Source organism: Orbicella faveolata, unplaced genomic scaffold (genome assembly GCF_042242905.1).
Source record: "Orbicella faveolata isolate gen_17 unplaced genomic scaffold, um_ofav_v1 contig_14, whole genome shotgun sequence".
NCBI lineage: Eukaryota > Metazoa > Cnidaria > Anthozoa > Scleractinia > Merulinidae > Orbicella > Orbicella faveolata.
In genome coordinates this window covers 17,154,239-17,167,061 of record NW_028301541.1, presented here as the reverse complement: position 1 = coordinate 17,167,061, position 12,823 = coordinate 17,154,239, and the positions used below count along the sequence as shown (strand labels likewise).

The 12,823-nt window shown below is 40.0% G+C and overlaps 1 protein-coding gene across 1 annotated transcript; it reads right to left on the bottom strand.

Moving 5' to 3' along the window:
* Window positions 1–920: 920 nt before the first annotated feature.
* On the bottom strand, window positions 921–2,885 carry LOC110057349 (carbohydrate sulfotransferase 11-like). The gene is made up of 2 exons (XM_089286765.1): window positions 2,824–2,885; window positions 921–2,310 (listed from the first exon to the last, which is right to left on the bottom strand). Exon 2 carries the CDS (start codon window positions 2,215–2,217, stop codon window positions 1,501–1,503), a length of 717 nt encoding a protein of 238 aa, XP_089142891.1. The 5' UTR covers window positions 2,218–2,310; window positions 2,824–2,885; the 3' UTR covers window positions 921–1,500.
* Window positions 2,886–12,823: the final 9,938 nt, after the last annotated feature.

Sequence of the window (12,823 nt, the reverse complement as noted above, 5' to 3'; positions counted from 1 at the left end):
AACCAAGCTTTTTGGAATGGACGATTCCATACCTGCTCTAGCATAGGCCTGGACTACGTCAAAACTGTTTATTATTTGCTAATAGACTAATACCCACTCACCAAATGCTTAATTGTTCACTTTCATACTAGTTTGCTTACGGTTAACTTTTTAATTATTAGTTAGGGCAATGCCATAGGTAAAAAGATACTAAGAAAGTCACCTTTTGTAATTAAAAATTGGGAGGGAGGGGGGGGGGGGGGGAGTTAGCGAGTCACCCTGAAGGTGAACTGTTACGAGAGGGATGTTGGTATGTGATAAGTTCTGGGTTAGATACTGTGTGGCGGCTTACAGCTTTTCTTTTTCTTCAATTGAGTAGAAAAAAATCAACGATAATTCAACAATTTTTAAGTGTCGCGAATATGGCGACGACCGTTTACGAAAGGGAAAAAGGCAGCACCTACAACTAACTTAAATTTTATCCGGAAGTTAATCTAATGGCCCAGCGGAAGTTGCTTTGCTATCATCAGTATTGGATCGAGGCAATAACATTTCTACAGCTCAGCTTCCTATGTAAGCTGGAACCAATAAAGTATAGATTTCAAGACAATATGAATTATTACACCTAGAGCTTATTACGTTTCTCAGGAAGACTTTATGGCACCTGCCAACTGATTGGCTGCACTTCTAGACAGCCATTCTCCTCGACATCTTTTGACTGTCATGTTCGAAATCACCTGCTTTTCTTTCTTTCTTTCTTTCTTTCTTTTTTTTTGTTGTTGTTCTTTGTTGTTATTGTTTTTCTTCTGATGTTGTTAAGATCGGAAAATTCCGTTTTGCGGCCCTCTTTCTTTTCAAAAGTAGTAAAATCGCATGACCCGAAAAAAGACTTCATCGATGTATTTGGTATTTCTCAACGTTCGAAAGTCTAACCCTTCAGCTTTTGCAACGTACGTTTATTTTATTGCCTGAGTAGGATTATATTTACCACAAGTCAACTTATCAAATTTCTCCACATCGACTACTTGACGGTTCATCCGTTCTATTTTCACAGCCTACCAAGTGTTTAATTAAGAAATGAAGAGAATTATTCAAACAACTGAGAATTTCGTGGTGCGCGTGAGACACATACTTCAAACATGGCTTAAACTGCCCCAAAGTATCTCAACGTAACGGACTTAAGGAGCCAGAGTGCTAAGTACCCATAAAGTTATGATGCCATATCAATGAAGAAAGGAGGAGTGTTCCGCCACCTCGAACGATGTTCACTGTCTTAGCAGAGATGGGGCACCAACATAGCTAGTCTTACACGATTCCTTTACATGATTAGTAGTAAAAACGGAAAGAACTTGATACAAAACTGACCCTAAAACGTAAACTTAAGCAATGATTATTACACTCAGTAAAGTCCTTGCGTGACGGAATTGTCCAATAAACTACATTGCGGTATCTCTGAAAAAATTCCAAGTATTAAAACGATGCCTAAAAACGGAAACGTACGTACTATTTTCTCTTCCTTTACTACAAAAGACTCTTAAGAGGTCCCGGGAAGTTGTATCCAAACATCTCAAAGTTGGCTCTGTACAAACGCCCAAGGTTGTCGATCCATTTTGTGGGAATTTTCGAGTAATAACTGAGCATAGAGGAGGCGGTACTGGATTTATTGTTGGCTCGAGCATTGAATTTCTTTGCCTGTTCAGGCGATAATCCCGCTGCCACTTTGAAATCCTCCAAGTCCTGATCGAAAGTTTCGTAATGACCTATAAAGTCATAGTTGACGGCATACATTCCACAAATGTTGACGTAATTGTCCCAGTGCCAGTCCATAACAGGGGTACTCTTGCTGCTTCCTTCGGTTACTAAATATTCAATGAATTCACGAAAAGTGATGTCATAAGGCTTATCAAGTGCGCTCTTGGACGCGTTTGGACGAACGGTTCTCAGAATTGCTCTGCCGTGATATTGAAGCATTGGAAGGGGAAATCTTGGATAAACAAACTTGTCTTTGTATGCCGACAGGATGCGCTCGAACGGCTCACGAACAAACGTGAACTTGAAATATTTTTCCCACTTTTGCCTTTGCTCGTCGGGAGGATACCGATTTAGTAGAGGCGTTCCTTTCTGCTGGTCTACAAATGAATAGAGCATTTTTCTCCATTGCCTGGAAGCCGCTTTAGGTGTTATACAGTAAAGTATTTTGAGAGACGGAATCACTGCAATGTGAGAAGGGTCTGGCATGCAACTGTGCCCAGTCTTTTGACAAAACGTCTCAACCAGCTTTCTGCGTTCGTATTGTCTTAACTCCCTTGGAGAGCTGAGATTATATGATTCCTATGAATGAAACAAGAACTAATTAGTTTGTCAGTCTTAAAAACCGATGGAAAAAATTCCAGAGATGATAGGTGTCAATTTTTTAATACAGAAGATCTCTGCGCCAAAGCAAAAACATCGTTCTAGAGCATTCTAGTCTCGCATATGTAATCGTGGGGCCATAGAATCCTTGAGTATTCAAGGTTTACGCAACATGTAATGTACTCTATGCCTGGATTATTAGAGTCGGAAAACAGCTTGGCAGTTAGGCCGGGAAGCAGGCCGGAAAGGAGGCCAGATAAGCAAACAGGCCATAAAACAGCTCAGAAAACAGGGCAGAAAACAGGGCAGAAAACAGGCCAGAGAACACGCCTGAAAACAGGGCAGAAAACGAGCCAGATTATCTTTCTCGTAATGCACAATTTCCAAACCAACCATGTACAAATTAATGGCCACACGAACACATGCACAGTAAACCAATGTGGCAATTTGCAAGTTTCCAGGTACAAGTAGTTTTATTCGTGTGTACCATACCTGTAGAGTCTTTACAGCTGAAACAATTTTTATCCCTTGCTCAGCATGACTTGGCTCTAAGAAGTAAAGAAAACACAGAAAGGATTATCATTTGTGTTGCGGCAGCGATGTCCAGTGGGTTAGGAGCCCATGGGCGACCCTAACGCAGTTTGATTTCATTGTGTTTTCACTGATCGCTCAACACACACTCTGACGACGAGTAAAACTTTACAACTAGAAACCCATCTATTTCGAAAGACCTTTACCACCTGTTTAAAGGTCCTTTCCACAAAAGAAGCAAGGTTTAATTTATACATACGATCACTCTGTATTTGTTTAATTCGTGCTCGATATGTATTCACGGAATGCTTTCACTGATCGCTATACAACCAAGGCAAAAGAATAGCTCTTGATCATTCATCATTTTAATTCCCAATCCGTATTTTTAATCAGGACCACTTCGACGATGTAATGTGTTTCAATCTCTTTCATTTCAAATAAGATTAACCACACCGCTCGACGTATCAAGCCGAATGTAGTAGATAGGCAAAGTTTCATAAGAATTCTTTGCAAACACATGAAAATATGGGATCCCAAACTTGCCACGTTTTGCAAAGAGATGTACATTACAACTTCACACCGCTTGAGCACACCGCTGGGTGTGGGCATTGCTTTCGGAAACATTCGAAAGCGTCTCGAATAAGTTCGGTTTTATTCCTTTTGAAAAAGGTGAGATATTTTGGAAGGAAACCTCAAGCGACTTCAAAAGACTTGGACAGTAGCGTAATAAAAGGGACCATGAACGAAGGACTTGTGAACGTATCCTTTTGTTCGGGATGTATGAATACAACAATAATGTAACGCGCGCGGGCGGGCGACAACAACTTCCAGTCAAGGAGTCCAACAGCCAACGGTTTAATTACTCGACTCTCAACGTTTAGCTTACTTGTACATGGCAAGTCTACTAACACACACAGGCCACTCCATAACGTGAGTCCCTTATATACGCTGTATTACGAGTACATTGCGCATCCCGTACTCGCCATATAACCGTCTCTTAGTCTTAGAACTCTTGCGAGTACACATTCAAATACAACCGTTATACCTCTTAGCACGCGCATCATAGCTCGTGCAATCACTATATCAGTTTCATCGCAATAACAACAACAATTTATTAAGATATTTTCATAGCAATACATGGCATTACCTATTTAAGCTAACGAAAATGTAATAACATCCACAATAAAATAAAAAAAAAAAACAAAGCTTATTTTGCAAACGAAATTTCATGTCTAAAGGACATTACTTGGAAAATAAAAATAGCAGTTGATCAACATTTAAGAAATAGAAAACATGTACAGTCTTTCTATCGAGTTATAGAAACAAGAGTGGAAGTTTGGGAGAACGAGAAATGCTGTAGGAACACTAGCCGCAGACGAGTGTTTCCACAGCTTTTTTGAGTTCTCCCAAACTATCACGAGTGTTTCTATAACTCGATAGAAACACCGCGACGAAAAAAAAGGAAAACAACTTGTTAACTTTGATTATCAAAGTGTAAATGTGACCTCTCACGCGAAAACGTACACTACGGCTATCCGTTCAAATGCCTAAAAACCGTTCGCTTGCCGTTTGCCATCCGTTTGTCATCCGTTCGTGATCGATGGGATGCCGTTCGAACGGATTGGATCATCCGTTCAGAAAAATTTCCAGCCGTTCGAACGGCTGCTGCTATGCGTTCTAAAGAAGTCTTCATCCGTTCAAACGGCTGAGATCTTCCGTTCGAATAAAACCTTAATCCGTCCGAACGGCTGAGGTTGTCCGTTCGAAAAAAAATCTTCATCCATTCGAACGGCTGAGGTTATCCGTTCGAAAAAAAAATCGTCATCCGTTCAAGCGGCTGCTGCTATCCATTCACAAAACCAATCAGCCGTTCGATCGGCCAACGGCATCTGATGGGATTCAGGTTTTCGAACGGCTGGGATTGTCTGCTCAGAAGGAACTTTATACAGCCACCCGAATGGCTGTGTTCGTTTAAAACAAACATTCAACCTTTCCGATTCAAACGGCCACGTTTGTCGATTTTGAAAGAGAAACTGTATTTAAAATCACGGTTCAAGAAATCAATACTTTGAACAGATGTCATAACGGCTCATGTTATGCCGTGTTACGATTGTTTGCCGGTTCTATTCTGTTACAAGCTTTTGGTGTCCATTTTTAAGTTTTGTCAAGTTTTGAAAGCAGAATTGAAGAAGTGTGTAATAAAAATTGCAGCAATAGACCTACGAAAGGGAAGCAAAAACACATCCTTTATCAAAACATCAAGATCTCTTGCATTTAGCCGCTGAGCCGTTTATAACCATTCGTTCAACACGAACCGTTTTCCTCCGCCGTTCGAACGTCTGAAATCATATGTTCCAAATGTTTCTTTAGCAGTTCGAACGCCTGGAGTCACCCGTTCGAAATTTTTCGTTAGCCGTTCGAATGGCTGGCATCATCCGTTCGAAATTTTTCGTTAGCCGTTCGAACGGCTAGCATCACCCGTTCGAAATTTTTCGTTCGCCGTTCGAACGGCTGGCATCACCCGTTTGAAAGTTTTCATTCGCCGTTCGAACGGCTGGCGTCATCCGTTTGAAATTTTTCCTGTGCCGTTCGAACGGCAGGCGTCATCCGTTTGAAATTTTTCCAGTGCCGTTCAAACGTTTACAGCAACCGTTCGAAGTTTTTCCGTGGCCGTTCGAATGGTATTTGGAACCGTTTTGAACGGCTGGAACATCCGGTTCTCATCCGTTCGTTAGCCGTTCGCCAGCCGTTCGTTTTGACCGTTTAACGGTTATCAGTTAGTGACGTTTTCGCGTGAGAGGTCACAAATTCTCTTTGCTCGCGCCATCATTACGTCAACAGCTCGTCCTGGTTCTGTGTTTCTATCGAGTTTTATATAATAACCTAAGTTATTCTTATATTGTGATTGGTTCTCGCCTATGATCTATAAGAGGACAGACGCATGATTGACGTCATCATTACAAAGTCTTTCTCTCTGTGTTTTAAAATGGCGTAAAGTTTTGAGAATTTAGATAATGTTTTACATGACTGGGTACAAAAATATGGATATGGTACAAAAAAGTCTTGTCGAGGCATTGAACAGGTAGGAGAAGCATAGCCTAGCAGGAGGAAGAAAGATAAAGCCGTTTCTTTTTTTAGAAAATGACTCAGAAAAAATACTTGAGCAGTCTTAGTCGACAGTCGAGCGAGACTAAACCAAACACAAAATTGGTCTTGGTAAGCCGAGAACCATTGCTTTATCCCGAATTTAGCAAACCCAATAAACAAAATGTTTATGAGATTAATTTATTGCAAAAATTCAACTTTTCTCAGTCTCAAAATAATTGTTCACACACTGATTGATATCAGGAATGAAACATCAAAACCGCTTCTTAAAATCAGTTAAAATAAACACAACCTTGCTTTCCAATGCGAATGTTCCAGTCCGTTTCAGGGCATAGCAGCGAGCAAAGTATAGTTCACTACAGCTCACGGCCAACTGTATTGCAGCTAAAAGGTGTCTCCGACACTATTCTAAACTGATTTGAGAATCACCAACCACAGAGGACACAAATTTCCACCATCACTAACGCTCCTTACATTAAAAACTCGAATCGAATGTCCTCCAGGTTGACCACAGCCGCAAGTTTTCCGAGCATATTTTTTCAACTCCTGCAACATTCAAGGCAACGTCCAAGCTTTTCCACTCACAGGGCTGCTCTGATAACAAAAACCGACTTGACTTTTCAGCATTTTTTTAAGATCTGTAGATTTCACAGTTCAATTCTGCTTTAGCTGTAAGTTTTCATTCCACGACGAGCGACGCTCGAGTCAAGTTTCACAGTGGCGTGATTTCCCTGGACCAATCACAATTCTTGCTACGCATAGCAACCAGTGAGATTGCTTCATTTTGTATAGACAATAGATTACGTCAAATGGCTTTTTCCGTGTTCGCCAAAGTGGCAAAGGCCGGCTTTCGAGTTATATTGAAAGATTTTGAACTAAAAAAAGCTTTATCTGTAGTAGTTTGTTTCGTTATTGTATAAAACAAATAGATTCCATGTTGTGGTGCGTCTGTTTAATAATAGATCACAGAAGACGTCAAAATGTGGTAAGAACATCAGCGACACACTCGGCTATCACCTCGTGTGCCACTTTTTTGCTCTTACCACATTTTGACGTCAGCTGTAATCTATTACTGCACAGACGCACGGGAACATGGAATCTATTTGTTAAATAGAAACACGATTTTTAACTAATCAGCGCGCGTATTTGCTTAGGACTATTTTCTAAACAGTGGTATCAATGCCGTTAAAGAGAAACAATACTTTCCCATTTTTATCAAACTCATTAAAAAGACTATACTTATCTGTTATTTCTTTAAAGAATGTTAAGCGTAACCTATCATATAACTGGCATGAGAAAAGAAAAAAAAAGTGTATTTCCTTTTCAACCTAATTTGAATGGCAGAAAGGGCAGAACATCAAAGTAATCCCTGCAGACATTTTATGGATTCAGTTTCTTCGCGATGTATGAAGCCTTAGCTTATGTATTTACCAGTACAGAACATATCAAGAACTTTAAAAAGAGATCTTGTACGAGTTGTTTGATCGCACGGGACAGTCTATTGTTTACTTTTGGTTATGTTTTAGGTAAAATCAGGGTTTTTCAGCCGGGCCTCAAAGACCACTCCAAGAATAACCCAAGCTGAATTTAATACATGTTTCACTTAAGAAATAAGCGGTAAGAAGAAGTACGGAAAAAGTACTCAAGAAGTAGGAAAAAACACTCAACTACGCCCCGTGTTTTCTCCTACACTTCTTCCGTGCTCTACCGCTTCCTGCGTGCTTTGCAACGGAACAACGCACAGTCGAGCTAGTCTTCTTTATTTGTTTAATTTCCCCACGCATTCGGCTGAATTTTCAAACCAAACTTTATTTACCCAAACGAGGAAAAGTGGCGTCAGCGTGCTCTGTTATGTGTTCAAGCACACTAAAATAAGCCAATCACAATCCCTGTTAGAATTTTTCAAACTAACGAGAACGAGACGACAGCTGTCAATCACAAACTGGACTTCAGCTAAGCTTTCAGTGTCGAGTGGCTTTCGAGAGAAGAACGATGCCAAAGTTCAAAGTTCGCTTTTTAGTTTAATTTTTAAATAAGGATCTCAAGGTTTCTACTCATGAAAACATGCACTTTTCAAATGGGAATTAAGAAACAAGGAGCTCAAAGCTAGTGGATAAAAATGCGAAATTTTGAGTAGTATTTGAAAGGAGCTACAGTTTTTTTACGGCTTGCAGCCGCTTGCAGCAAGAATGCCCGAACTAGCGTCAAAGTTGGAAAGACTAGACTGCTTCCACTGGTTCTATTCCGAGTACAGGAGGGATTATGAGGGCAAGCTTTCAATCGTTGGGTGAGCCATGACACCCGACGAGCGAAATTAGGTAACTTGCTTGCAACATGGACCCTCGAACCTCATGTGACCCTCGATCCTCGACCTCGACAAAAAGATAGGCTCTAGACTCTATAAAGGGAGTCGTGGCAGAATGATGGATGACCAAACTTCTCAGAAGATTTCGGTCGACGCTGTCAGTTTATGGCAAAGATATCATTGACGTCACCTATTGTTATTAATATGCCAACCAGAGAACTATTGGCGAGTGGTACAAAGAATTCTTTTGTTTAACGTTTTGAACATCTGAACAACAAAAACAATGTTTGTCAACAAATATCTTCCCTATTCTACGGTTGATGATTTTACGGCTTTTTAGGTAACTATTGCTTACGACGGCTTCATGAACGATGAAAAACTGGGCCTGTGCCAAAAAGCGTGCGGAGGCGACTAAATAATACAAACATGCGCCGGACCGTGAAACCCTCCTTTCAAATCAGATGCGAGATAAAACCGCTAAGAAAACAAACAAATTAACGGTGTCTTGATCAGTCACGAGTCTACACTTCGATCGCTTTTCTTTCCACAAATGGCTGTTACCCTGTAGTTTTATCATTACTTATTTAACCTGTTCTATTTGTAAAAGTAAACTGGAAATTCTAGCGACTTTTAATGACGTGTGGCTCAAACCTACATGCGCGGACTTGAAGCCTAACGCCACTAAACAGACCGTGGCAGCTCTTCTGCAGTCAACTTCATCCGTTGCTATATTTGGCGATAACAATTATAAACAACCCTGTTGTAATAACTCCAAACTAAAAGGTTTAATTTCCATGGAAAGTGAATAGTATTTGAAAAAAGCGAGGGTAAGGAGCAAACTATAAAATAATGGGTAGAATATTCTCTTTTTGTAAACATTAATATGCAACTACATGTTATAATGCGCAATACCATGAAATTTATAGATTATGGGTTTCAGTGAATAATTAGCTCTTATTCACCGAGTAGGAGGTCTGTATGGGAGAATATTTCTGATGTTTGTTCTATTGTTCCCTCAAAGGTTATCGAGCCATTCATGTGAGACCTTTTGAGAGCTGCTACGTGACCCTTACCTTTCACGCGATCTGTAAAGAAGCGTTTTTTTACGCAGTGCGTAAAGAAACTTAAGCGTGCGTTTCTTTTAGACAATCCAAGATTGGATTCTTAAATCGGAAAGAATCCGAAAACGGATTTTGCGTTTCTTCACTAAACAGGTCAATCCAAGATCTCTCGGTTCATGGTGCGTCAAAGGAACCGAAGAATCCATTCCAAAAAAGAAAGAAACGCAAAATCCGTTTTCGGATTTAAGAATCCAATCTTGGATTTTCTTCAAGAAACTTACCCTAAATATGCGTTAGTGATACCTTAACGCGATCCGTAAACAAGCGATAAAGATGTGTTAAAATGATACCTGTAGGCAATTCGCAAAGAAGCCCAATGATGCGTTAAGAATGGCCAGCGTCTATCGCTTATGTTATTTGACTTAAAGCCTACTTTACATGCCGTAAAGTTCGCCAAGTAAGTTTGTCTGTAAGAAGCACTCATTACCAGTAGCGGCCGGGATTTCGTTTTAATTCTCTATATATAATACAATTCAAAATAACAAACGATTTGAATTTATTTTGTCAACACTAGGCATAGGCGAATATTTGCAGACGTCATTGTTTACATTTTTAACCGCGCGGCCATGGGCCGAGCGCGGTTCATGTTCTACCCTTGGTTTATTTTTTTTAATTTTTTTTTTTGTCGGAGACCAGACGCAGATCTCCACTCGGCCAACTTTGAATTACGCAATCTGTAATGTTTACTCGCCAAACCTTGTTTCTTCAGGGTCAACAGAAATCTCAGATTACAAAATCACGCCGAACCCAGACGTTGCAAAAAAATCTCTTCAAAACCCTGACATCGAAGCGATATATCACTTAAGCGTTAAGAGCTTCTGCCTGAGAGACCGGGGCAGACTTGGAAATGAAGGTCGGCCGATTTCGCTTAAAATTGGTACACAAAGTCGTTATGTGGACTTATGTAATATGCCAAAGTTTCAGGTTCAACGACCATTTTTTAGCCGAGTTCTGGATATCAGCCCCTCAGAGGTCCTCAGAGGCTGATTTTTAGTGTAATTTTGGCCACTTTTCATTCTCTCTTTTCGCAACGTAAAATTAATTTCAGACAAGACCAAAACCATATTTGTAACGCCCTATCCTTAGGTTTTTATGGGTAAAAACATTAACTCACGGGAAGTTTTCGTTAGCCTATAGCTGTGATCACAACTTAATCCTTTTTGAAGCATATAGGGAGCAACCGGAAATGGCCTGTTTTTTAGACCGCATATTTTCCATGCCCATGTTTTATATCATGAATTATTATATGGCTGTGTCTCACAAAGACTGAGAACTACCGAATTCACGAATTTGATTGGCTGAAATCGATATTGACCGCGGTCTAGATTTTCCAATCTAGACCGGCATCTAGCTAGACCGGTTTCATTTTGCGTTGAAAAAGTAGCAAACTAAAATACAAAAATGTACACCATTTCTTTTATTTCCTTCTCATGGAAGTGCCAAAAAGCTTGATGACAAAAAAAAAAGTAAAGAGGACGAGCAAATTTCGGCAGGTTTAAGTTAAGCTCATCGCCGTTCGCAAGCAAACTGTCAGCAAACCAGTTACATTAAACGAATTAAAGTTTTCTTCTTTGCCATATAATAAACATCTTATTAACCGAGCTAAGTCGGTCTGTATGGGAGAATCTTGACCTCGGCCGTGTGTACAGACCTCACTGCGTTCGGTCTGTACTCACGACCTCGGTCAAGATTCTCCCATACAGACCTGCAGCTCGGTTAATAAGAGTAAGTCTTAGTATCCCTGCAAAGTTCAGCCCTTAGTTTAGTAATACCAAGAAAAAAATACTGAGGTTGAGGCTTTTTTACTACGAAACATTTTTAGAGAAGTTACCTACTACGCACTTCCTGTCAAACTCTTAATTACTTTTTAGGAGAGATTTTTAGACACCAGCTGCACAATTAACAAACAATCAATGATCCCAAAGTAAATTATTTAAAGGAAATATATATTTTCAAACCATAAACTAGAAACTTTCCCACTGACGGATTTGAAACTAAATTTTATGTAGCATTTGTATCCTGTACCCAGGGGACTGGAAGGTGAGGGGAAACTTTATACGTTGATAACAAGAAAAGTAATCAAAACAAAATGAAACAAGTTGTTTACTGAGTATATAAGTTAGGTGGGAAAAGCTGAGAAAAAAGCCTTATTTATGGGACTCTGCCTTGTTTCCATGGCAACCTTGCTTTGTCAGGCATAATTACCTTAAGTTTGACTTTTCTCATCTAATTCTCTGTTTTTTATTGACGTTTTCAAGGTTTCTTGGGACAAACATAGTTTTTTTGCACCTTTTAATTCCTTTAGTACCCTTTCTCTTCTCTTTTAATTTTGTTATACCTGGCAAACTGAAACGATATTTTGATTTCATGAAATGGTCATGAAATCCAGACTGGTGGGTTCGATATGACGGATGTTTTGAAATTTATGACATTCTAACGTCACGTGCCTTCATAGCTGACTATTCACCATGATTAGAATTTTAACTCGTGAGTTTTTTCTCCTTCCCCCTGCCAGAAGATCACAAATACCTTGTGTGACTAGTGGTACCGAAATTTCCGACTTAATTGTGACGCACTCAGAGGTGCTTTCCTTCAAGCTTCTGTCCAGGCTCCTCTTTGGTATCGACTCTAAATAAGAATACCATCGTTACGATAGAGATTGCAAGTATTAGTAAGCGTCGTGATACAATAGAGGGCCAAATTACTTCCTATTTTCGCCAGGAGATTACATTGTTTGAGAATGACACGCGAAGCGTCTCTACTCTGATTTAATATTGGGCATGTGAAACTACTTAATTCATAACCAAGCCCATTGACTTTCCAAATGAAACAACATCCAAAATGGCGTCGAAAAGGTTAGAAATTGAATTGTGGGCGGGTACTGGGTAGACAATTTAAGTTAGAGATATTTTGTTTAAATGTGTATGCAAATGATGATGGAACAACGATCCTTGAACCAGTGGAACGAATTAAAGACATTAAAGCGTGTAAAAAAAATCTTTGAACGTGCGAAATAAATTTATGTCTGATGAACATGCATGCAGTCACTCTAACCTTAGATACTTATGGATGCAATAGGTATTACAATGCCGAACGCCTGAAATATGCTATCTGAAACGTCAGCGGTAACCTTCTTTGATTTCTTCAAAAAGGGTGCTGACATGGCCCACTTTGGTCACGCAAACGAGTGAATTTTCGGCGGTGACGTGGGCAGTCTTCTTTAATTTATACTTTAACTTCCATTCGGGGAAATTTTCAACTCTATGGTAAGTGGCCAGTTTATTACCACCAGTGCCCACTTTAATTTGGCCAGCAGGTGGGTAACATCTCGATCTAACGTCGGTAACGGGAGAGTCACAGCAGCCTCTGACGGCTTGTTATCTCGTGCCCCGCATATGTCATCTTCTTTCCAAACGGGACACTGTATAAT